We start from the raw sequence: 22567 nt of genomic DNA, 5'->3' as shown, positions 1-22567 counted from the left end.
TCCGTCGACCACACAATCACGCGACGGACGGGTGTCCCTTGGTTTGTCTCACCGGTTACTCTCTGGTCACCCCACGGCCACGCAAAAGCGTTCGAACCTGTCAGGTTTCTGAAGGAAAAGTAATCGCAACAAAAGCGGACTTCCCTCCCACTCCTTTCAATTTCCTATCAATCTTGGTCAGGATACCCAGGCGTTCTTCATTTACATCATGGGTTGCAACTTTCCTTTCTTGAGTCAAGATGCCTCACATCCCTACACCTCATCTCTCTCGTCTTCCGCTTCATCATCATCTTCTTCGGTCTTCTCCGTGGATACTGCCTCCTCTCAAGCCTCTCTATCTTCAACAACGAGCTCACTGCCGCGCGCTTGGGACTGCCGTCAAGCTGAAGGATGCCCGGCTGTGAGCGAAGCGTTTCCGCAAAATGGGAGTGTCCCTCCTCAACTTCCAAGTTGGTGCCAGAGCCAAACCTCCCTTCCGCCCCTGAGGACCGTGGACGTACCTGTGCCCCCGGAGCTCCGCCAAAACTCTCGTCGATGCTCGGTCACTGTCAACCGGCGCGCCCCACCTGCCCTTGTGCGGCAAAGTGAGCGCACTGTCAAGTTCGTTGACAGCCTCGTTGGTAAGCACTCTACTCCGTAGTATTTCAATACTTTACTGAGAACCTGTCCTCTAAGACTCTGCCACTCAAATGGTGGAAATCATCTGGCCCTTGTCGGTACCGACGTGTCGCACCGAGGCGACGTCTGGACGAGGCGTACTCCCTCTCAGGACGTTCATCCAGGAAACGCTCCGCCGGTCTAGGACCAGCTATTCGACCCTTCAGGTTGCGCTTTACTACCTGATTCTCATCAAGGCCCATGTTCCGAAGTACGACTTCACTATGGAACAGCCCGAAGATCAGTCACTTCGTGCTTTGCAGTGCGGCAGACGTATGTTCCTTGCGGCGCTTATTCTTGCGTCGAAATATCTTCAAGACAGGAACTACTCTGCTCGTGCATGGAGCAAAATTTCCGGGTTGAAAGTTTGCGAGATCAACACCAACGAGATGGCTTTCCTGAAGGCCGTCAACTGGAAATTGCACATCACGGATCCAGTCTTTGAACGGTGGCAGGCTATTGTCCTCCGCGCAGCTCCTTCGTCGCAGCCGCCCCCGTCTCCGGGTGCGCCTCAACTGCGCTATGGGTTGGATGAATGGAAGACTCTCATTCCCCTCCTTACACCCGAGTTGGATACTGTCGACATAATCCGGAAGAATTCCGCCCATTTGTGCATTCCGAGGCAATTGACCCCTCCCGCATCCGCCGTTGCTTCTTCTGCGCGCGATGCTTGGGGCACAAATGTACAAATTCCCCGCGCGATTGCTACACCTTTCTTCCTGGAACCAACGGTTGACAATGCGCCCCCTGCACCATTGTTGGCGCGCCTAGGACCTTTGCCTACGCCACAGATGACCCCTCAGACCAACGTCACAAGCACTCCTGCAGCGAGTGTAATGACGGCTGGGCCGAGGCGTCCTTCTATGTGCGCTGCTATGGCACAGCACCAAAGCGCAATGTCGACTCGCTGCAACCTGGACCAGTGGACACCTACTCCGAGGTTTAATGGCCTGGAAGCCTATCAAATGTCGGGCAGACGACCATCGCTTGCGATGTCTTCTACTTCTTCGTCTTCTTCCCCGGAATCAATGATATCTGACAACTCCTCGCGTTCTTCGCGCGCTTCTTCGATATCTTCTGTTTCGTCTGCAGCTTGGGCGCCGAACAACGCCAAACTGGCGAGGTTGGCGACCTGCCGCAATGCGAAACTGCCTTACTTAGCGCAGCAGAAGGATGCGGAGATGACGGAGTATACCACGTTGGATTCGATACCGTCCCCAGGACTTGGAAGCTTCCGGATCAATGACGCCTCTGAAGCTAGATGCTTGGCCAACCAAAGCGATGAAGTGTCGCCGCGCACCATTAAGATCGACGATATTCCTAAAGGCCGCAAGCGCTGTAGGTCCTCTGTAGACTTATCTTTGCAGCATAATGTCCGGAGCCTCCTCCGTGACAATGCTGCTGCTGAGACTTTGCTCTTGTTGGACAACTGTAAACCCGAGCAAGTCTCGTCTTCCTCCGTGCTGCCGGACTGCAGCCTTGCCTCCTCATTTATGGTTCATACGCCCACTGGAATGATTCCAACCTCGGGATTGAACGCGAACGTGTCGCAGTCCCCGTATTATGCGATGACTGAAGTACGACACCCTGTCGAGAAGGACTTTGGTCGGAAGCGGGCCTGCTGCGCCAGCGAAGTCGCTCAAGCACTCCGGAGAAGATCGGGCCCTGGAATGTGGGAAGGAATCTTTTGATTACTTCATAATGCGGACAAGACCTGTCGTACTCCCTTGATCAGGCGCGGGCCTCTCCGGCTTGTGTGGAAGAAAACGACAATGTACATTGAACCTTCAAGCCTTTGTTCTTCCCTTTGTTCACTTTTTTCCTTTTGCGTTTTCTTTTGCTTTTACTTGCGGATTGATTTGGGCGGTACCCCTGGATATATCCATCTGCTTTGGCGGGCTTGGGGATTAACGGAATAAGGTGGTGGAGTTCCGGTTGCCTGTCCCCGAGCTTACTCGGACGCGGACCAAGGTCCGCTAAAGACTAGGAGCAGGCGGAGTAAGTAGATAGTTTATAGTTTAGCGTGAATACATGAAGCTTTCACTCGTGAAAGTATTGATTCAAACTGGGCAGTGGATGCGCGTTTTGGAAATATGAGTGAATGAACTCTGGTGTTTACCGTTGATACTCTGGAGTACAGTAACGTCTCACCTACGATTGGACGGCCTTAGCTCGGGGGCAAAGGCGTGGCGAAAGTCGCGCAGCCTTGCCGCCTTACTTTCGGGCGGAAGCGGGATGGAGCAATAAGCACGATCATTCCGCTCTTACCCGTCAGGCCGCCAGGCCGCCGCATCGCGAATCGCGATGGCCCCCAAGATCCACCGCCACGATCGCCCAGAGAAAAGAAACGGTAGGTAATTAGGTAAATACGGCTTGGGCGTTGTCAAGTCTGGGGAATGGCTATCCTATCACCACTCTTTCTCGCGCTAGGAGTGCATGGATAAGACAGCCTTTGTCGTATGCACGAACGCTTCCTCTCATGAACACGAGCCTGTGTTGGGGGCCACAAAGTGGGATGCTGTGACTACGCGCGAATACGAATGTGCGCTGCGAATCAGGTGGCTGGTTGGCGGTGTGGATGAGAGTTATAGATCTCAGCTATGTTCGTATCAAACATTTACGTGGAGGTATAGCTGGCATACCCCTTCTATTCTCCGTCACACCAGTCTGACCGGATACACTGAACAATACTCACGCGCATGCCTAACAATTGCCGTTGTTTGATAGTCTCACAAAGACATTAATGGTCAAGGACATTTATATGATAACAATCGTACATTAACCAACGTAGGCGCTATGGACATATCTATCATTTAAGCGGGGAAGCGTCAAAACATAGCTCACAGAGCTTTGGAACTGTGCGGGCATCGACAAGAGACCCCTCACCTAGCTCATCAAAAGCTTGGTAGCCCAGCTGACATTCAGCGTCCTCAGGTCACTGTAGTGCTGCCCCGTGCCCAAGAAGAGGACGGGGATGCCGGTCGCATGGACCATGCTTACCAGCGTTCCAACCATGTCCCCAACAGTGTCGCACTTGGAGATGATGAAACCATCCAACTTGCGACCAGCGCCAAAGCTCGCATTGAAGTTGCGTGCCTGCGCCACCGAGTCTGTGCCAACGAGCGCCTCGCCCACCATGAGGATCTTGTCGGGATTGGCGAGCTTTCCAAACTTTTCCAGCGACGACATGAGACGCTGGTCGTTGTGGCGACGGCCGGCTGTGTCGATAAGAACGACGTCATAACCAGAGACAGCGGCATGCTTGACAGCATCTTGAGCAATGTTCGCAGCGTCCTTGCCGTAACCGCGCTCGTAAAGATCAACAGAGCCACCTTCACGAGCACTAAGCTCCTGCAAGTTGCGAACGTGAACTCGGAGTTGCTCGACAGCACCCGAACGGAAAGTATCAGCCGCCACCACGAGGATGCGGAACTTGTTCTGGAGAAGGAAGAAGCCAATTTTGGAGAGGTTGGTGGACTTGCCCACGCCGTTGACACCGACAATGGAAATGACGTAGGGGCGGGAACTCTGCATAGAGAGCGAAGAGGGGTTGGTAACATTTTGAATGGAACGGAGAAGATCCAGAGAGGTTGTTGGAGTCAGAATCTTGCGGAGAGCGGATTCCATGGCATTGCGCAGCGTAGTTTCAACACCTGAGTGAGTGTAAGCAACACAATGGATAACTCAGACCTAGAGCGGGCATAGGAAACTTACTAGTAAAGCTGCCGGTCTTGACACCGACTAGATCCTGTTCAACGCTCTCGCAGAGGCGGACCGCAGCCTCGCGGGCCACATTCTTCCTCAGAAGGTGATCTTCCATGCCTTTCAGCGGCTTAGCCAGATCCTCCTTTGTAAGCGTCTTGCCGCCAACAACGTTCCTGAAAAGACCACCGATGGCGCCGAGGCTCGACCCGACTATACCTCCAGGTGCGGCTTCGTCGGTATCCTTTTTAGCGTTCGCGGAAGCCAAAATCGAGTCCATCTCTTCATCCAAATCTTTCAGCACAAATTCGCCCTTGCCCGTCCTCTTGCCCCATGTCTCGGAATCAACGGATTCCACTGTGGTTGCGGTCGGTGCATCTCCCTCAAGTGATGCCGCGGAGTAATCCAAAATAGAGTCATCCTCTTCATCTGCGGCACCAAACTCATCCCATTTTCTCCCTTTCTTTGCTGCTCCCTTGGAGGGAGTCGACTTTCTGGCGGGAGACTCGTCTCCGGATGACATGGGTCCAGACACTGCCGCGCCCTTCTTCCTGGCACGGCGTGATTGGCGTCCTCCGGGTCCGCCCTTTGCGGTCAAAAGATGGCTAACCGCCGGAGAAGCAGGACGCGACGTATCGGGTGTGGGAATGGGTGTAACGTCGGTCGAAGTGTTGTTGCTATAAAGCGGTTTTGGCGTTGCTGGTAGAAAGTTAGCAGGCGTCACTGAGAACAGAATGGCGTGACAGCAGTCAAACATACGCTTGCGCAAGCCGGGCATAGGTGGAGCCAGATCGGCACGATCAGTCCCCGAGCTTGAAGGGGGAGTGTAGTCGGCGGTAGGCGCAGGCTCGAGGCTGCGCGTGGCAGTACTGTCGCCATGCGGTTCTAGCTCTTGAACTTGTCTGTCAAAGTAGCCATCAAAGGGGCAATTGATGACGCTAGTATTGGACTTCTTGAGCTGGTCCTTGTAGAGCTCGGTGAAGAGGGCGCGGACGTTGTCGAGCAATTTGTCTATCCAAGTAAGGTGGACCAGCGATTGGTAGACGGCCTGCGAAGAGCGTCAGTCACGCCGCATCGGCGCGGTTCGGATGGCGGCGCATACTACAAAGATGAGACCAAAGTCCTTGGCGGTAGTCCATTTCAGAGTCAAGCCATCCTTGGCCTTGTAGGTCGGCTTCTGGGCAGCTGAGAGGTCTTCGGTGATGACACCTTCGATGAGTTCGCGCAAGAAGGTGTCGATGGTGGCCTTTGCGACTGGGGCATATTTCCTGGACCAGAGCACGACGCCCGAGGTGGAGATGATTTCGAACGAGTCGAGCATGATGTGGAGAGTGGCAGGAGGGATGCGAGGGGGAAGGCGACGGAGAAGGGAGAGAGATAGATAGCGGGCGCGCGACGCCGCAATGGAAAGTCGACGGCGGCGGTGACGTGCGCACGGACGCATTTCGTAAGGACGCAGCGCAAGACGGAAGCCAGATCAACACATCTTCACCTCCCACCCCCACAACCACCAGCTCTCCCGCTTCCCACCATCTCCACACGTCGCCATGCAACGGCCGACCTACGCCAATTCCCCGCCATTGCACCACCCCGTGCCCCAGCACGTCAGCACCGTTCCCCAGCTCCGCTCGCCTCCTCCGCCGGTTCCTCCGCAGGCCCAGGCCCAGGCTGCCAACAGCTATGGATACCCCCAGGGCGTCCATCCCGCCTTTGGCGGCTTCATGAGCGACCCCACCGCCCAGATGGGCTTCCAGCTCGGCAAGACCGCCATGGATGCTGGCCATCAGTACATGGAGCAGAACGTCAGTGCTCCTATAGCTCGCCCGCCTGCTGCCTGTCCAATGCTAACCCCCGCCAGTTCAAAAACTACGTCAACGTCAGCGCCTTGAAGCGCTACTTCAACGTCAGCAACTCGTACGTCGTCAACAAGCTCTATATCGTCCTCTTTCCCTGGCGCCACAGGCCGTGGGTGCGCCAGAACCAGGATGGCTTCTTCATGCCCCCGAGAGAGGATATCAACAGCCCGGACATGTATATCCCAGGTACGCGCCTCTGGACGCATCGTATCTGGCTGCCGCTAATGCGCGACTTAGTCATGGCTTTTGTCACCTATATTCTTCTTTCGACCCTCCTTGCCGGCCTCCGCGGCGCCTTCCACCCGGAATTGCTAGGTCTTACTGCCACCACGGCATTCGCCGTCGTCATATTTGAGATTATGGGCCTAAAACTTGGGTGCTACCTCTTGAGCATCAGCAACGAGTCGCAACTGCTGGACCTGGTGGCCTATTCCGGCTACAAGTTTGTTGGTATCATAGTCACGCTCGTCTTGGCGGAGATCTTCAACAAAGGCGCAGGCACTGGAGGCCTGATTGGGTGGTCCATTTTCTTATACACCTACTTTGCGAACGCCTTCTTTTTGGTAAGTATATGAATCTCGCAGAGATCTAGCGGACCAGGTAACTGATTGTTTTAGCTTCGCTCTCTGAAATATGTGCTACTCCCCGATACCTCCCCGAACACGAGCAGCGGTGCCAGCTACACAGTTGCACGATCCCAGCGCAACCGCCGCACTCAGTTCCTCTTCATTTACTCCTACGTTGTGCAGTTTGTTTTTATGTGGGTTCTTAGTCGGCAGGATCCCACCAAACCCGCCGCCAAGGCATGATTTCTACTTCCATCACAGCTTGGCGTCCGGACGTTTAAGAGGGCTTCAAAAAAGATATCTGATTCTGCAGAGTTTCTTGAAGATGCACGACTATGTGTATGAATAGTCTATTGCATAGGGGAAAGGGTGGGTAAAAGCATAGCAACGGCATGACCTCGGATAGGTAGTCTGGTGCCTGCATGAGGTGCAAGCTGACAGGATTCCTTTGTCCCACAAAGTTATGGGCTCATTCTGGAACCAGTCAACCTCGTCCGTGCAGTAAGACTATTTTAAACGTATGGGAGATGAGCTTGCACGTCCAAAGACGTGCTACTTCTAATCAATATTCGCTTCGATATTATTACTGCAAAAATTAGCTTCCTCTGTACTAATTTGGGACAACACGCGTTCAGGTCGGGCTTTTCACACTAGCTAGGTAGGAGGTGAGCGTTGCGTCGTCATCCAGTTATTAGCTAGAGCATCCATCATGTCGACGTGGAGCGGGACTATTGCTCGCAAGCCGTGCCAGCACTTCTGGCCTACTCTATCCCGCCACGTTCGAAATCTGCCACCTTTTTGAACTACGGCGCCGGTCATAGTTGAGGGGAATATAACTCATTTGCGTAGCCCCTCTCGACTTACTACAACGCCGTCGCTATGCACCTGCGCGAATACGGAAACATGAACCGCGCAATCTATAGAAAACGAAAGAAAAGAAAAGGAAAAAAACAGAACCGTGCCGCAGCCAGACGGGTATCTCAGAAGGTCAACAAAAGAGCATGCATGACAAAGCAAAGGTTATAAGGATCCGCGGCGCGGCGCTCAGCGCTCAGAGCCCGCCGCTGCCCACATCCTCTCACCATCTTCCGGGGCCGCCTCCCTGCGGCGCCTGCCCCGTCGCGTACTGCGTCTGCCACTGCGACTGCGGCTGGGCCGGCGACATTGTGCGCGCGGGCGACATGGTGCGAGCGACGGGGTCGTGGAGCGGGGACACGGACGGCTGGAACGGCTGGAACGGCCGGTACGGCGCCACGGGCTGGGGCTGGGGCATGGCGGGCGAGCGGGCGCGGGCATAAGGGTCGTTGGCCGGGGAGCGAGCGCGAGCGAAGGCGCTGTTGGCCGGCGACATGGTGCGCTGGTAGGTGTCGTTGACGGGGGTGTGCGAGATGGGCATGTTGTAGGGCGCGGGCGAGTGCATCTGCTGGTGCGGGTCGCCGGCTATCGAGGGCGGCTCGAACATGGTCGAGCCCGAGGGCGCGTAGCCCGTCGCTGGATAGCCGTTCACGCTCGGCGCGCCGTAGCCTCCTACTGCGCCGTTGTGGTCGTCTTGGTAGTGCTGGCCGTAGGGATCTTCGGAGTGGAAGTAGGGCTGGCTCTGCGGCGGCGGAGCTTGCGCCCCGTAACCTCCATAGCCTCCGTAGCCTTGTTGGTTGTTGCCGTACATGTTTTCCTGGCCAGCGTGGTATTCGTGCATCGTCTGGTAGGATTGCGGAGTAGCCAGGTCGCCATTGGCGAAAGCGGTCGTTGGCTGTTGTCCTGGTGGTCCGCTTTGGGGAGGGAAACCGGTTTCGGATTGTTGAGGCGAGCCACGCATGCTGGGCGGGGGAGGAGTGCCGTTTGGCCCTCCCTTAGGATCGAGCTTCTGCATCTCGTAGTCGCTCGAGTCGTGGCCGACTGGTGTCTCTTCGACCTCGACCTCGACCTTCCGGCTTACGGCCTGGTCCCAACTCGGCATGGCTGGAAGCGCATCCTCGTTAAATTTCCCGTCCTTGGTGGCTCCTTCGAACGAAGCAAACTGCGCCACGCCCTTTTGCTGGGCTTCATATCCAGGGGCCGGCCCTGGTCCAGCATACATGGGTGGCGGTGGTTGGTATTGAGAGTTGATGGGTTGCGGAGGTGGTGAGTCGACATGGCGGTGCACGCGCTGGTGACGGCCGCATTGGCAGCAGCGGCAACAGGCACAGCATTGTGCGCCGCAGCAGAGGCAACGGGCGAAGCACCAAAGCAACGAGAAGACGATCAGGCCGCTTACTATGATTACTGCTACAACGGGCCATCTGCGAGGGAAAGAGAGTCAGCGCAGGCGCGAGATAGAGAGTGAGACAGGTACGCACTTGCAGTAGGTCTTGGACATGCACTTGTCCCAGGAGCTCAGACTGTCTTTGACATTGCCAAAGGTGGAGGAGATGTCGCGCGGCGACAAGGGTGATAAGGCCGGGGGCGCCATGACGCGCGCTCGTCAAAGTAAAGAAAGAAACGAGGGTGTGTCTGGTGAGGGAGCGGGAAGTGGAGTGAAGAAGCCCCCCCCGGCGAGCGTGATGTCCGAAGGCCGCAAACAGGTTAGATAAAGGATGCGACGATGAAACGCCGCCTTATATTGAGATCCGCGCGCGCGCTACCGTACCGCTGCCGAAATCCCCTGTCGATCGTAGCTTATGTTTCCCCGGATTCGCTGTGCATGCGAGTACGGAAAGTCGGCGCATCCAAGAAGACTTTATCTTGCGTCGCAAACAGTCAACCCTCTTAACGGTCGGAAGTCGTAACCTGTTTGACTGTAGTACATACCTAATTACATAACTCTTATGACTTTACCGTCCGGCCCCGCACATAAACCTTCTTGATATTACGGTCGTCGCCCGTCATCAAGAACTTCTCTAGGATGTATTCGGCCGAATCATCCTCCTCTACGTCTGCGATAATCCCCGCATCGGGCCCCAATGTGTGAATCTCCAGCGCGTCAAATTCCTTACCCTCCTCGAAGCTGCCCACCTTGTCTGCGAGCCCGCACACCTGCGCGCCGCCCATAGTCGCAAGATAGAACAGCTCGTTGAGTGTCAGTGCGGGGTCCGCTCCGTCTGTGGCCACCTCGCGCGCTCTCGAAACGACTGACGCTTGCCTTATGACATCGATTATAGACGATGAGGAGCCACCGCCACTGTCTGTACCCAGTCCAACCTTGATGCCCCGGCGCAGGTACTCGCGAATCGGCGCTGCTAGGAAGCCGCCGATCATCGTGTTGGAAACCGGACAGTGAGCGACGCCGCACTTCAACTCCTGAATGCGCTGCAATTCGTAGTCTTCAAGGTAGATGCAGTGCGCGAGGATGGATCTCTCGTTCAGCAAACCAAACTTCTCATACAAGTCCGCCTCGTTGCTAAACTCGTGAAACAGCTCCCGGGTGAACTGAATCGCATCTTCCGCCTCGTCAAAGTGCGTTTGAATGGGCAGATCCGGATTGGCTGCTGCGATCTTTCCTAGGCCCGTGAGGAGATCCCTATCGCAGTTGATGGCGAAGCGAGGGGTGATGATGGGCTTCACGGACCGGCCGGCTGGATCGAGCTTTCGCACGTGGGAGATAAAGTCCTCGGTGGCATCCAGAGAATCCTTAGCGCCGGCCTCCTGGTAAAAGTCGGGCGAGTTCTGGTCCATGTTGCACTTCCCAACCAACGCCCTCTGGCCCTTTTCGAAGCAAATGTCGGCGAGAATCTTGGTGGCTTCGCCGTGAATGCTTCCATAGTAAGAGGCGGTAGTAGTGCCTTGTTTCAAGATGCCGTCAACGCAGGATGAGTAGGCCTTCCTTGCGTACTCCGGGTCCTTGAACCTGGCTTCGTGGGGGAAGGTAATTTCATCAAGCCAGTCCAGCAGCATCTTGCCGCCGCCTGTACCGCGCTGCGTCCATTGCGGGGCGTGGTTGTGCGTATCAATGAATCCTGGGATGAGGAATTGGCCGCGCTCCAAGCGGCGGATTCGGAGAGATCCAGCGCCTGTGGAAAACTCGGCAAGGATTCCGGCGACTTGCGACTTTTCGACATGCTCGCGGAACAGTGCTATCTTACCGTCCGGTCCTACCATAACAAGGCCTTTTTCGAACACGCGCACCTCGGTGGGCGACACTGAGTGGATGATGGTGCCGTAAAAGGCCTGCTCCAGCCGCAGATCGCGGGCGACGACAACAGGCGAGGAATCGTCCATAACGAGAGATTGCACAGTTCGGTTGCAGTCGTGATACGTGGGTGGAGGGGAAGGTGCCCAGAGTAAGGGGCAGCTTTCTGAAAAGTGCTGTCAAGTGTGTCGATCCCCCGCCCGCGATCGTCTCTCCGGGTCCGTGCTGGGCAATTCATGCGCATAAATTGACATTCTACACTCCCTCCATTCCATCGCAGGGGTGATGTTATTACAATCTACATATCCTCCTAAGCATATGGTTAGCTACGAACGCAAGCTCTATGTCTACGTAAGAATTGATCTAAATGAGCGCTCTTGTCTACTTATAAGACCATATAGGCAAGACTGCCGTATACGGACGCAGGCTCTAAGTCTATACAAGTGGTTTATAGGGTGCGTTCTTGTCTGCTTATAAGAGTATACAGGCACAATCGCAGTATCGCTAACACCCATCCAAAGCGACTTGGATTACTTCGCTTCTAGATAGTACCACTCACTGGGGGATGGAAACAATATCCCCCTCTGACTGTACTACACCGTCGCTCAGGGCAGTTGATCCCTCACTCTGCTGAGCAGCGGCTCCCTCTCTCCAGAGTGGTCTCCGCTGTTCGGATAAGGCATTCTCAAGTAACTCCCCCCGTCAACCTTCTTGACTCTCCACGTTCCAGCATCCGCAGCATCATCGAAGAACTGCTGGTTCTCCTCAAAGCTTCGCCCTCCGCTCTCGGGAAGATACATCCATGTCCAAATACCTGCCATCGCGTTTGTCACAGCGAAGACGATGAATATCCAATACTCGAGATTGTTAAACATGATCGGAGTCATAAGGGTGACGGTGAAGTTGGCCAGACCCCAAATAACGACACTGATGGCAGTGCCCTGCGCTCGCGCCGTCGTAGGGTAAAGCTCGGTCGGTATCAGCCAGACGGTAGCAAGCCAACCTATTCCGAATGCCCCTGTGGCGGTAAACAAGGTCACAATGCCAGGGATGGCAACGGCAAGGCCATGGACGTGCTCCAAGTTATCCACATTCATGGCAAGGCCACCTAAAATGGCCAAGAGGAGGAAACAGTTGGTAAGCACAATGCTACCACTGATCATTAGTTTACGTCGCCCAACAGCATCGATCAAGAGCCAGGCAAAGGTCATGAGGAACAGGTACGAGAGGTAGTTCCCTTGCGTCAAGTATTCGGCCTGTCGGACGCCGAAGCCCAGGAGTTCGAATATTTGAGGACCGTATACCGACACAGCGCCGTAACCTGTCAAAGCCTTTGATGGATCAGCTGCGGTCTAACAAAATATACGGCTTGACCTTACCTGGTTCACCTGGCACATGATGGTGACCATGGTCGGGTGAAACTGCGGATGGCCAGGGGTGAACATGTCTTTGTACCCGACATGCTTGTCCGCCTCTTGCTTGTGGCTTTCGCTCAGCTCCTCGAACTTCTTGTCACCACTGCCGGGATCGAGATCCTCGCAGGCTAGTTTGGCATCTTCATCCCTTTGGTGGTAAATGAACCATCTAGGGCTCTCGGGCAACCTCTCAATAAAGGCCAACAGCAACAGGGGATATGCCTGCATGACAATGATAGGGACTCTCCATGCCCATTGGTTTTCTTTGCCGAGAGCCACGGTGATGCCCAGGTTAATACCAAAGGCCATGTTGAGGCCGAAGATATTCATTTGGAACTCTTGTCCCAAAGCTCTACCTCTGGCATCATCTTCAGACAATTCAGCACTGTACACGGGTATGACACTGTCTATACCGCCGACGCCCAGACCCATGATGACGCGCCCCAGTAACATAACGGCGAGCGCGCCCCGATGATAGTACAGGCCCGCGACAAACATGATCAAGTTGCCCAAACTCGCAGTCGCGAGACAGAGGAAAATAGACTTTTTGCGCCCATAACGGTCGGCAAACCACGAGTAGCCGACGGCACCAACGGCGCAGCCTAGGTAATAGACGGAAACTACCATACCGACCATTGGATCATCCGCGCTGATGCCCATGCGCGCGAGATAGTCGTGGTTCGTGTTAATCAGAGACATCATGCCCTGGAATCGGTTTAGATGAAACAACATGCGGAAACGCTGCCAGGACAAGGATTCTTACCTGGTCATATCCGTACAGCGCTATCGCCGTGCTCGAGAAGAGCACGACTTGCTGCCGCTTGTCATTGTAGAACGATTTGGCTCGGGATGCGACCCAAGACATGATGGTACCGAGGGGATGGGGAGGAAGGGTGCTGAGATGACAGCGGGAGGCAGATCTGATACCGACAAGAAAAAAGTGTGGCTGGCACTAATGGAAACCTAGGGTCCTGGTGACAATGACGTTGGAGCGTGAGATACGGTCAACCTGCCGAGTCCGCTAGGGCGGCTGGCGCGGCGTCAGTGCGCGACGGCCTCCTCACACCCGACTACATTGCAGATGGAAAGTAGTTTGTATCAATTTGATTGATTTCAATAACAAACAAGGTGACGTCCGTCACTATCAAGCACGCTTCACCACTTAATGAGATAATGATACTTGTACGAGTAGAAGAAGAAATCTAGTTAGGCACCGGATAAATTACCCACCCCTCTAGATATTTTGCCGACCCCACGTGATAGCATCTACAGAATTATATAAAGTGTTTTTACTTTTCAAGGGGCAAAATATCTAGAAGAGGTGGGCAAATTATCTGGGTTCATAAAATTTTAGGCTTATAGCTAATTTAGGTATGTATCTAGATAAGGAATACTCTATAGAGACTGCTTATATCATTCCTTTCTCGCTAGACGGTGAATCTCGATCGGTGGTGACTGAGACAAGCAAGCTGTATTAACTTGATTGGTTTCGATGAGGAATAAAGTGACCTGGGACCAATCGGCGACGCGAACGTCTCTTTGCTGGTTTGACATCATGATAAGCTTTGCGGAATGCTTTGTTTTGCTTTTTCGTTGCTGTGCTCGTCTTCTCTGGGTCCTTAAAGAAAGTGTTTTGCTCCTGCGTAATCTCGATCCTTAAACTTTTTGTTTGATTCTTGTCGTCTACTTGTCGCTGGGTCGAATAACTATGAATTGGTTAAACTTTCAGATGCTTTCAAACATCATAGTCCAAGTACCCTCAAAGCATACGAACCTTCACCGTAGATGAAAGTTACGACATCAGCTATGGCTTCCGATCCAATCCTTCGACTAGGCCTTCAACAACCTCATCAAGGTCTTTCTTCCCTTCGGCATACTGATCACCTAGCTTGGTGTCCGATACGACGCGATAGACTTCTGCAATGTTGTCAAAGACGTTGGCGTCAGACCAACCTCCGTCGTCCCGAAACGTCTCTCCAATTTCATTCATCTCGCCAACCCAACGATACGCCTTCTTAGGCATTCCTACTAATCCGCTAGCGGCCCGTTCTCCCAGTGCCGGAAAAAACTCCTGCAACTGCTCTTTTAACTCTGGTAAAACGCCCATTTGTTCCGCTGTACTGAAGGACTGAATGGCCAGGGCCGTGAAGCCCTTGGTAAGGGATGCAAAAGAGGCTTTCAAACCACTTGCCGTGCCGATAGTGGGTCCCAAGTACTTGGTGTTGAGGACGGAAGCAATATTTTGCCCGCTGACCGGCGCGATGTCAAGTGCGTGCGGGCCAGAGATGGGAATGCTGGGCCGTTTCCAGGAACTCAGATCATTGCCTTTACTGATCCGACTAGGCGGAGAGCCAATAATTCCGCCATCGATAAAACGAATAGCTGGTGTTTCTTCATTGATACGTGACTCAATAGCACGCACTGAGGTAGGAGAAATGGCGTTCAGATCCAAAAAGTACAGTGGGTTACCATCAGGCTGTCGGGCACCTTGCCTGTATGCAGCTATGATTCGCTCGGCGGTTGCCTTGGCATCTCGAGGTGGGACAATGGAGAGGATGTAGTCGCAACGGTTCACAAGGCTGATGTCGTCCGGTAAGATATCGATCGAGGCAGACTCAGCGCGCTTGCGGGTGGCTGGGCTGCGGCCGGCGCACGAGGTGAGGACGTGACACGAATGGGCCTGGAGCAACCTCGCAATGCCCAAGCCCATGTCCCCGATGGAGAGAATGCCGATGGAAGCAGTCATGATTATGGTGACACTAACTCCGGGTAACTAGCTGTGGGGTAAGCGGGCGTTTGCTTATAAATTTGGCTCGGGCCGGGTGGGAGAGGTGCCGAGAGGTCGACCTATGCAGCACACCCGCAGCTCCAAGTATACCCAGGACAACAGTTTTGTAGTGGAGTTAATTTATTTCCTGCATATTCCTCGGTCATATTTTATTATGACTTGGATTGATTTCTGTCCGGTCGATGTAGGTCTTGAAGAATAGCGCTTGGTCCACGTGGCGCTAGCTACAACCACCTTCGCGCTCCTTCCTGCTCCCCCAACTTCACTTCGTTTGTAAGCTGAAAGGAGAGAGTGAAAGTTGCTTCGGGGACGGATATGCTTCAGCACCGAGGACTCACAATGAGTTGGTGATGGATTTCTCAGCTTCAGCCGCCAGCGCCAGATAAAAGCCATCGGCACGCACGCCATCGGCTCTCCGCCTCCGTCACACGGCATTCCATCCTCGTGCTCCCTCGGACTTTTTAACAACAACCTCTCGGCCTTTTTTCTTTGTCTTGCTCCAGTCTCTGCATCATATCGCCATGTCTTCCAACGAGCGAAACATTGTCATTCTCGGCGCCTCCTTCGCTGGCATCAGCGCCACTCACTACGCGCTGAAGCACGTCCTGCCATTCTTGCCTACATCCAATGGCGAGAAATACCACGTTTACCTCATCAGCCCGTCCAGGGACTTTTTCTTCCGCGTCGCCAGCCCACGTGCTGCTGTCTCCACCGACCTGATGCCCAACTCCAAGACCTTCTACCCTATCGCTCCGGGCTTGGCGCAGTATGGCAACCTTGTCACCTTGGTTCTGGGCACCGCTACCGCATGGGACAACGAGACACGCACGGTGAACATTGCTTCGGCTGAGGGACCTGAGAAGGTCCTCGGCTACCATGCGCTGCTTCTTGCAACTGGCACGCGTACTCCGAGCCCTCTCTTCACCCTTCACAGCACCTCCGAAGCCAGCAAGGCGGAGCTCAGCTCGATGAACACTAGGCTGGTCAAAGCCAAGAGCATCTTGATTGCTGGTGGTGGTCCTGCAGGCGTTGAGACTGCTGGCGAGATAGGTGAATACCTGAACGGCACACCCGGCTGGTTCGCCAGCAAGCCCGTCGAGCCAAAAGCTCACATCACCGTGGTCACTGACAACAAGAATCTTCTTCCGGCGCTGCGTCCTGAGTTGGGGAAGAAGGCTGAAGGATACCTGGCTCGCCTTGGTGTGGAGGTCAGGTACGGGGTCCGAATGGAGAAGGCTACCGACAACAGTGATGGCACGACTACTGTCCGCATCAGCACCGGTGAAGAAGTCACAGTCGACGTCTACATCCCGGCCACTGGCCAGGTCCCCAACACCGAATACGTGCCCAAGTCGCTGCTCACGGACAGAGGATACGTCCAAACGAACAACACTACACTGCGGGTTGACGTTGCCGGCCCCCGTGTCTACGCCCTCGGTGATGTCGGATCCTACACCCGCGGCGGTGTCATGGACATCTACGATGCAGTTCCAGTCGTGTAAGTCCCCGAGCTCTATCCAATGGCCCTATCAGACTATTGACACTTCTGTTTAGGATGACGAACATGAAGCGCGACCTGCTCGCCTTTGCCGATGCAGGCGAGGAGAAGCCCGGCGCGACAATCACGCCCAAGGGCGGCGACCGGCCGTACAAGCCGAACCTGAAGGAGACACAGTTGGTGCCGGTAGGCCGCAGCAAGGGCGTGGGCGCCATATTCGGCTGGAAGCTGCCCAGCTTCATGGTCTGGCTGATCAAGGGTCGGGATTACCTGTCTAGTACGGCGCCGGACCTGATCACCGGCAACAAGTGGAAGAAGGAGAACAGCTGGAAGCCTACGGACGGTTAGGCATGATGGGTGAGGCGTCTTTGGAGTGGCGGATGAAAATAGGCATGGTCGAGGTTGCTATGCGGGTTCGATGTTCGATGTCCCGCATCCGGCAGTAACATGCTTCCACGGTAGTTCCCTTCGATATGCCCTTTAACACCAGTACAGCTTGATAATAGATGCTTGAACGTCCCTCAACTTTTTGCATCCCAGGAGCTCATGTTCTATCGCGTACGTTGTACATTCTACTCAGATGAAGTCCAACGTCTCGACCAATCATCCCAATCCGGCCAATGGTCTTGCCGCCGGCCCCAGACGCCACGGCGAAAACGGTTCTCGTGATTGGAGCTCCAAGCCGCGATGATAGGTAGAAGGCGCCGTCCTATGACGTAGGCTTAACGTACATCTGCTCCCATGCGGGGTACTCCTACTTCTAAAAGGACGTCCATCTACTCGTTCTTCGTATACAACCCACGTTGCACAACAGCTCTGTCCAGCTACACACTGATACTCTGCCCCACCTATCCGCACCAGAAGAAACCTACCTACCTAGCAAGCATGTCCCTCCGCAACGCAGAAAAGATCGCCTCCGAGGGCAGCGACTGTGCGTCCCTACTTCACACCACCACCTTCCTTTGCCCACCACACCCAACACCCAACCCCAAGCCCGAAGCCCATACGCGCTAACATACTCCACAGCGCTCGAAGGCGGCTCCTCGGGCCAAGCGCGCCAGAGCTCGAAGATGGCGCGCCCGAACCAGATGGAAAACGATCTCGAGCTATCCAAGGCGAACAAGCCGTCGACGGACAAGCCGGAGGACGTTGCGGGCCGGCATGACAAGGGGTTGGGCATGGCGGATAAGTTGGTGGGTGGGTTGGATAAGGTTATGGGGAAGAAGTGAGGGGGAGGATAGCAAGTCTCTTTGGAGGGTGCTGGTTGGGTTGTGGGTGTGGGTATCGTGGAAGACGAGGGATGCGTTTTGTATGAATTTCGCGCGCTGCTGCATGTACTGTATAATCGATTCCGTGGTTGACTCTCTCCTGTCGGAGCCCGGTTGACAGTGACCAGTGACCATTGCCCACTGACCAGGGATGAGAAGCTGAAGTGCGTCAGGCGCACGCACCGCACCCGTCCCCACACTGGCTGGAACACGCAGCACTCAGCCTTACGCGCAAACCCACAAACGCGCCGACGCCGACGCGCTCAACCCAGAATCTCTTCCCTCCAATCCCCACGTAAACCAACCAGCCAGCCAAGCAACCAACAACAATGCCACCGCTCCCGCCCCTCCATCGCCTCGCGCGCCCCGCGCCCGCGCCCCTTACCCGACCCCTCCACCGCCTCCCCCACCACCATTACCACCCCCAGCGTCACGCCTCCCCAACAACAGCAACAGCAAGCACGCCCGCAGCAGCAGCACCGCCGCCCCCCCGCGCCCGCCGCTCCCTCCGACCCTACATAACCGCGACGGTGTTCCTCGCCCTCGGCCTCGCAGCCGGGCACCTCGTGCGCGTGACGCTGGCGCCGCCGCCCCTCCCGCCCACGGGCTCAGACATGGACGCCGCGCTGCGGGCGTCGCTGGAGCGGGACCTGGACGCGCTGCCGGTGGTGCGGCGGCTTGCGCGGGGTGGCAGCGACGACGAGGAGGGCAGCGAGGGCGAGGGTGTGTGGCGCGAGGTTGGCTCCAGCAGTAGTAGCGGTGCTGGTGCTGGTGCTGAAGGGGCCAAGGGAGCAGAGGGCTATGTGCACGGCACGTTGGCTGGGATGCGCGGGCTGGGGCCGTGGCGACGGTGGTGGAACCCCCGTTCGGGGGAGGCGGTGCTGGTGTTTTGGCTGGGTGGGGGCGTGACCGGGTGGCCGGGGGTGGCGCATGGCGGGTTTATTGCTACGATGTTCGTCGAGGGGTTTAAGGACGCTGTTGGTGAGCACGGCGGCGGCGGCAAGGCTGGTGGTACGTTATACCTATCTCCCTTCTTCTTTGGGTCGCGCGTGTGTGCTAATGACTGCTGTGTGTACGTGTGCAGAAAACCCCATTGACACGATCAACCTGACCCTGACGTACCTGGCCCCGACCCTCTCGTCCAATTTCTACGTCTTGCGCACGGCGCCCGCGCCGCAGTTGGAGCCGGGCACGGGGCTGCCGCCGCAGAAGGACATGACGAAGAAGCAGAAGCGGGGGGCTGGTGCGCTTGCGGCTGAGGAGGAGGAGATGACGGGGACGCTGGAGACGGTGGGCGGGAAGGTGTGCGTCAAGGCTAAGGCGGTGGTGAGGCGGTAGAGATGGGGAGGCTGCTTGTGCTGTGGCATGCAAAATGGCATGAGATGAGTGGTCTACTTCATAGAGACGCGCCGGGAGAAAACCTGGAGACGTTGCTCGGGAAGAGCATGTATACTACGCGGAGGGGAAGATAATGTTGTTTATATCCATACGGTGAGTAGTGCTGAGAGCATGTCAACCACCTTTAATTCAAAAGTTAACCCATTTATATGAGCATGTAGCAAACTCACGTCAAGAACATCACTATCACATCACCCAATTCGACCAGAATAAGTCATAAACACTCGTAACCATTAAAGCAGCTCTAGCGTAGGTATGATGCTACGAAGCTCGCAAAAAGCAGCAAACCGCTCAACTAAACAAACAAAAAGCCGCACGTACAAGACCATGCTTGATGCCGATTCGCACGACGACGAAAGAAAAGAAAAGGGGGTATTGAGGGTATCAGAAAAGAGGCCTTTCTTCCGTCCATCGTCTCATCATCCATCCGTTTCTCTTCCTCCTTCATCCGAGTGACGTTGGTATCGTATCGTTGTCGCTAAGAGAATTGACTATAAGTCATACATGTCGGTGGGTTGGTTGGTGAAAAAGGGTGGGTTTTGAGAAGGTGGTCGAAAGACCGATGTAGAGTAACTCGATCGAGGTCGTCGAGTCGCAAAGCTTAGAGGTGCGAGGCGGGCGTCATGTGCCGTGTCCAAGGAGGACAAGGTAGTCTTCCACGAACAAAAATGGCGACCGGTTGGCGAAGGAATCGGAGTGCATGTTCGAAGGCAGTGGCAGCGCAGTCAGCCCCCCGTTTCCCCGCACCTCATGATTATACATGACTAGTGACTCTGCGACGACGGCTGCCGGCGCGGTTGCAGGTCAGGCAGCCGACAATGATGTCGAAGACGGCGACGATGCCGTTCAGGATGGCCTTCAGGATGCCAGCGATGCCGTTGACGACGGCCATGAGAGCCGCGCCGATCGCTTGGAAGACGGACTTGATCTGGTGTGGGGGTTAGCGCGAAGGCTAGAAGAAGAGTGGGGGTGGGGGACGTACGCAGGACACTACGGCGCCCATTGTGATGAGTTTCTTTGGAGTTGTTGTTGAGTGGTGGGTATTGTTCTTGCCAGCGAGAGAAGTGGTGCTGGATGGATGAGTTGTAGTGGATGTGGTTGTTGTTGGGGTATCAAGTGCTGGAATGTTGGAACAAAGCAGGCAGGAAGCTAGGTTTATATTATGTCCTCTCGCAGCCCTGCTTTGCTCTTTAACGCATGACGTAGTACGGATTACCACTTTTCCTCCCTCCCTCGCCCAAGTACAGTGAAATCACTAGCCACAATTTTACGACAACAAATCACAAGGAATCCTGATTCCTGATCCAAAACTTGGCATAACCAGACCCCCCGCTAGCGCCGCGCCTGGACACGGCTCCCTTGCCCAACGCGGTGTCGAGCGGCGCCAAAAATGCCCAAAGCAGATGCTGCTGCTCGCCTTCGGGACCGCGCGTGTTGGTTGAGCTTGTTTACTGGGCCAACCGCTCCAACGCTCCGCGCCCAATGTCGTCAGGTGTGGCGGTGACTCTATCTCCAGCTGCTTGCATCATGTATCCAATATCGAATATCTGCATACAACGGTTTGGCTCATCGGTAGGTAGCTTGCGACCGTTAAAAGAAAGGGCGTTTATCGGTATATCCGGCCAAGGTTTGCATAGCCTTTCGCATACTCAGAGCCTTTAATTGCTTACAACATTTCTCGCGTTATAACGCCAAAGCCAATTTTGAGTCGGATCGCTGGTGCTGTACACCACTCACCTCTCGTATCTGCATACCTACCTACGCCACATCTCCCTCCTGTAACAGCAGGAGTAGGACAAGATTGCAGTGCACGGCATACACCAGAATGACGTCTCACACGCCTCTAATCCCTGTCGCACATCGCTGGCCATAACATCATTTGATCCGCTACCCGCTGACTAACGCCACCATAACCCTGCTCGCACTGCGCATTTGCGTCAAAGATGACCCGCCGTGCCCGCGAAGCCGAAGATCTCCTTTTTCTTTCCCCTTCTTTTTTCCCTTCCGTTGCTTGCGCAATAATCATCAATCTGCAGCGGATGCGGCGCTCCGATGCCTGTTATGCCGTCATGGGGCCATGGCTTCTTGTAAAGTGTGTGCCACGCAAACGGCCCGGAAATTCAACGCTTTGATGCGCGCCTTGCGCTTGCGCTCCGCGGCCTGAAAGTTCTAGACTGCCACACTGCCACGACTGCCTGGCATAGGACAAAACGGCCGCCATAAAGGTAAGAGAAAGCACGGCGGCGATGGTGGTCCCCCTAAGAGAGCGCCGTAATCCCTTAGGAGGATATAGATCTTCCCTAGCTGTACCATGCCGTAGCCACGATATGATGACGCCCGTGTCGTCTGCATAAAAAATAAAAATAAAAAAAAAGAAGAGGCTCGGCGAAGAAAACTTTGCGGTTGGGGAATTGGTGGATGGGAACTTGGCAAATAGAACTCGGCACAGTATGTCAAGAGACGAAGAAGGCTCAGCAACCATCGGTGAAAAGAGGGAGACTTAGGAAAAAACTTGGCTGCAACAACCTTTGAGAGACAGAGAGAAAGGCTCAAGATAGCAATCTTCCAAAAGCCTCGGACGACTCTACAGGCTGCCTCACGATTACTCTGTAGGTTCTGGTCCTCCGTCCTTACCACAAACTCACAGGACAACACCGTCGAACGCTTCAAAAAGTCGGTTCAGGCTCTCAATATCTCCATCGAACATACTATTCGACTTTAGTGTACTCATTTCCTCAACAAGGTCACTACTCGGCCTTGGTATGCCCACCCTTCTGTCAAAAACAGGACTCTTTCGCACTACACTTCTGACCACCAACCGTTCGGCTCAAACAACCGACACCTCTCCGGTATCAGCCTCTTGTGCAACGAAGAAGTCTTAGAGATAACATCCAAATTCCTTACGACTCCAATCAAGAGCGTCTCGATGAACCAGAGCGAATTCAACAGAAATTTGCTAATTACAATAGCAAAAATTTCCACCAAGTATCCACTTAAGGACGGCAGCATACATGAAGATTCATCCCACGGGTTATCTGTCTCTAAGCACCAGAGCAACCAAGCATTCTCGTCCCAAATTACGACTAGTTAAAACGCTACTCTTCATTTCAGTAGCGGTTTACCTATTAGTATAGTGATGCTTTCTGCATGATGCGCAAAGCACCTTCGACAGGTAGAGCTATGGTGGTGAGTGACGGCTAGCTTTGACACTGCCAGTGGCGGATTACCGAGCAGGTTTGACTGCAAAATTGAAATACGTCCGGCCGAAGCCAGCATCAAAAGTTTGTGAGTCGTAGGTCTGCTACAAACGGCTA

At 54.7% G+C, this 22567-nt stretch overlaps 12 protein-coding genes across 12 annotated transcripts; 4 read left to right on the top strand and 8 right to left on the bottom strand.

Annotated features, from left to right (window-relative positions):
• Positions 1-208: 208 nt before the first annotated feature.
• On the top strand, positions 209-2348 carry K452DRAFT_313597 (uncharacterized protein; the record flags this gene model as incomplete). The annotated part of the gene is made up of 2 exons (XM_033543677.1): positions 209-620; positions 676-2348. The coding sequence occupies 2 exons, from the start codon at positions 209-211 to the stop codon at positions 2346-2348; spliced, it is 2085 nt and encodes a 694-aa protein (XP_033391674.1).
• A 1078-nt stretch (positions 2349-3426) lies between these two features.
• K452DRAFT_259867 (uncharacterized protein) lies at positions 3427-5709 on the bottom strand. The gene is made up of 4 exons (XM_033538508.1): positions 5462-5709; positions 5119-5407; positions 4372-5058; positions 3427-4310 (listed from the first exon to the last, which is right to left on the bottom strand). The coding sequence occupies exons 1-4, from the start codon at positions 5678-5680 to the stop codon at positions 3544-3546; spliced, it is 1962 nt and encodes a 653-aa protein (XP_033391673.1). The 5' UTR covers positions 5681-5709; the 3' UTR covers positions 3427-3543.
• A 197-nt stretch (positions 5710-5906) lies between these two features.
• K452DRAFT_238393 (uncharacterized protein) lies at positions 5907-7024 on the top strand (the record flags this gene model as incomplete). The annotated part of the gene is made up of 4 exons (XM_033537655.1): positions 5907-6161; positions 6218-6401; positions 6453-6778; positions 6833-7024. 4 exons carry the CDS (start codon positions 5907-5909, stop codon positions 7022-7024), a joined length of 957 nt encoding a protein of 318 aa, XP_033391672.1.
• Positions 7025-7729: 705 nt separating this feature from the next.
• Positions 7730-9422, bottom strand: K452DRAFT_150420 (uncharacterized protein). Its single transcript, XM_033535530.1, has 2 exons — positions 9118-9422; positions 7730-9060 (listed from the first exon to the last, which is right to left on the bottom strand). The coding sequence occupies exons 1-2, from the start codon at positions 9228-9230 to the stop codon at positions 7860-7862; spliced, it is 1314 nt and encodes a 437-aa protein (XP_033391671.1). The 5' UTR covers positions 9231-9422; the 3' UTR covers positions 7730-7859.
• Positions 9423-9528: 106 nt separating this feature from the next.
• Positions 9529-11006, bottom strand: K452DRAFT_292812 (uncharacterized protein). Its single transcript, XM_033541449.1, has one exon. It carries the CDS (start codon positions 10973-10975, stop codon positions 9584-9586), a length of 1392 nt encoding a protein of 463 aa, XP_033391670.1. The 5' UTR covers positions 10976-11006; the 3' UTR covers positions 9529-9583.
• Positions 11007-11339: 333 nt separating this feature from the next.
• K452DRAFT_280726 (uncharacterized protein) lies at positions 11340-13202 on the bottom strand. Its single transcript, XM_033539465.1, has 3 exons — positions 13065-13202; positions 12266-13006; positions 11340-12217 (listed from the first exon to the last, which is right to left on the bottom strand). The coding sequence occupies exons 1-3, from the start codon at positions 13164-13166 to the stop codon at positions 11492-11494; spliced, it is 1569 nt and encodes a 522-aa protein (XP_033391669.1). The 5' UTR covers positions 13167-13202; the 3' UTR covers positions 11340-11491.
• Positions 13203-13623: 421 nt separating this feature from the next.
• On the bottom strand, positions 13624-15043 carry K452DRAFT_292809 (uncharacterized protein). Its single transcript, XM_033541448.1, has one exon. It carries the CDS (start codon positions 15009-15011, stop codon positions 14106-14108), a length of 906 nt encoding a protein of 301 aa, XP_033391668.1. The 5' UTR covers positions 15012-15043; the 3' UTR covers positions 13624-14105.
• A 117-nt stretch (positions 15044-15160) lies between these two features.
• On the bottom strand, positions 15161-15745 carry K452DRAFT_150386 (uncharacterized protein). The gene has a single exon (XM_033535529.1). The coding sequence runs from the start codon at positions 15522-15524 to the stop codon at positions 15210-15212; it is 315 nt and encodes a 104-aa protein (XP_033391667.1). The 5' UTR covers positions 15525-15745; the 3' UTR covers positions 15161-15209.
• K452DRAFT_292808 (uncharacterized protein) lies at positions 15198-17112 on the top strand. The gene is made up of 2 exons (XM_033541447.1): positions 15198-16587; positions 16644-17112. The coding sequence occupies exons 1-2, from the start codon at positions 15611-15613 to the stop codon at positions 16933-16935; spliced, it is 1269 nt and encodes a 422-aa protein (XP_033391666.1). The 5' UTR covers positions 15198-15610; the 3' UTR covers positions 16936-17112.
• A 1072-nt stretch (positions 17113-18184) lies between these two features.
• On the top strand, positions 18185-19193 carry K452DRAFT_303155 (uncharacterized protein; the record flags this gene model as incomplete). The annotated part of the gene is made up of 2 exons (XM_033542691.1): positions 18185-18866; positions 18940-19193. 2 exons carry the CDS (start codon positions 18185-18187, stop codon positions 19191-19193), a joined length of 936 nt encoding a protein of 311 aa, XP_033391665.1.
• An 814-nt stretch (positions 19194-20007) lies between these two features.
• K452DRAFT_238415 (uncharacterized protein) lies at positions 20008-20256 on the bottom strand (the record flags this gene model as incomplete). The annotated part of the gene is made up of 2 exons (XM_033537656.1): positions 20008-20181; positions 20236-20256. The coding sequence occupies 2 exons, from the start codon at positions 20254-20256 to the stop codon at positions 20008-20010; spliced, it is 195 nt and encodes a 64-aa protein (XP_033391664.1).
• Positions 20257-21030: 774 nt separating this feature from the next.
• K452DRAFT_292803 (uncharacterized protein) lies at positions 21031-21800 on the bottom strand. Its single transcript, XM_033541446.1, has one exon. It carries the CDS (start codon positions 21733-21735, stop codon positions 21313-21315), a length of 423 nt encoding a protein of 140 aa, XP_033391663.1. The 5' UTR covers positions 21736-21800; the 3' UTR covers positions 21031-21312.
• Between the last annotated feature and the right edge of the window lie 767 nt (positions 21801-22567).

The sequence above is a fragment of the Aplosporella prunicola genome (assembly GCF_010093885.1).
Source record: "Aplosporella prunicola CBS 121167 unplaced genomic scaffold K452scaffold_69, whole genome shotgun sequence".
NCBI classification, from domain to species: Eukaryota; Fungi; Ascomycota; class Dothideomycetes; order Botryosphaeriales; family Aplosporellaceae; genus Aplosporella; species Aplosporella prunicola.
Note: the sequence above shows the minus strand (reverse complement) of the source record. Positions and strands in the feature narration are given on the sequence as shown.

What these genes read in the sequence shown, in the direction of transcription:
- K452DRAFT_150386 (XM_033535529.1), bottom strand. Translation starts at nt 15,524, where the DNA reads ATGCCGTGTGACGGAGGCGGAGAGCCGATGGCGTGCGTGCCGATGGCT.
- K452DRAFT_292808 (XM_033541447.1), top strand. Translation starts at nt 15,611, where the DNA reads ATGTCTTCCAACGAGCGAAACATTGTCATTCTCGGCGCCTCCTTCGCT. An exon ending in TACGATGCAGTTCCAGTCGT is followed by an intron (nt 16,588 to 16,643) that starts GTAAGTCCCCGA and finishes ACTTCTGTTTAG; the next exon opens with GATGACGAACATGAAGCGCG.
- K452DRAFT_292809 (XM_033541448.1), bottom strand. Translation starts at nt 15,011, where the DNA reads ATGGGCTTGGGCATTGCGAGGTTGCTCCAGGCCCATTCGTGTCACGTC.
- K452DRAFT_292803 (XM_033541446.1), bottom strand. Translation starts at nt 21,735, where the DNA reads ATGGTTGCTGAGCCTTCTTCGTCTCTTGACATACTGTGCCGAGTTCTA.
- K452DRAFT_259867 (XM_033538508.1), bottom strand. Translation starts at nt 5,680, where the DNA reads ATGCTCGACTCGTTCGAAATCATCTCCACCTCGGGCGTCGTGCTCTGG. An exon ending in ACTTTGGTCTCATCTTTGTA is followed by an intron (nt 5,408 to 5,461) that starts GTATGCGCCGCC and finishes CGCTCTTCGCAG; the next exon opens with GCCGTCTACCAATCGCTGGT. An exon ending in CAAGACCGGCAGCTTTACTA is followed by an intron (nt 4,311 to 4,371) that starts GTAAGTTTCCTA and finishes ACACTCACTCAG; the next exon opens with GTGTTGAAACTACGCTGCGC.
- K452DRAFT_150420 (XM_033535530.1), bottom strand. Translation starts at nt 9,230, where the DNA reads ATGGCGCCCCCGGCCTTATCACCCTTGTCGCCGCGCGACATCTCCTCC. An exon ending in ATGTCCAAGACCTACTGCAA is followed by an intron (nt 9,061 to 9,117) that starts GTGCGTACCTGT and finishes TTTCCCTCGCAG; the next exon opens with ATGGCCCGTTGTAGCAGTAA.
- K452DRAFT_280726 (XM_033539465.1), bottom strand. Translation starts at nt 13,166, where the DNA reads ATGTCTTGGGTCGCATCCCGAGCCAAATCGTTCTACAATGACAAGCGG. An exon ending in CGCTGTACGGATATGACCAG is followed by an intron (nt 13,007 to 13,064) that starts GTAAGAATCCTT and finishes AACCGATTCCAG; the next exon opens with GGCATGATGTCTCTGATTAA. An exon ending in TCATGTGCCAGGTGAACCAG is followed by an intron (nt 12,218 to 12,265) that starts GTAAGGTCAAGC and finishes GATCCATCAAAG; the next exon opens with GCTTTGACAGGTTACGGCGC.
- K452DRAFT_292812 (XM_033541449.1), bottom strand. Translation starts at nt 10,975, where the DNA reads ATGGACGATTCCTCGCCTGTTGTCGTCGCCCGCGATCTGCGGCTGGAG.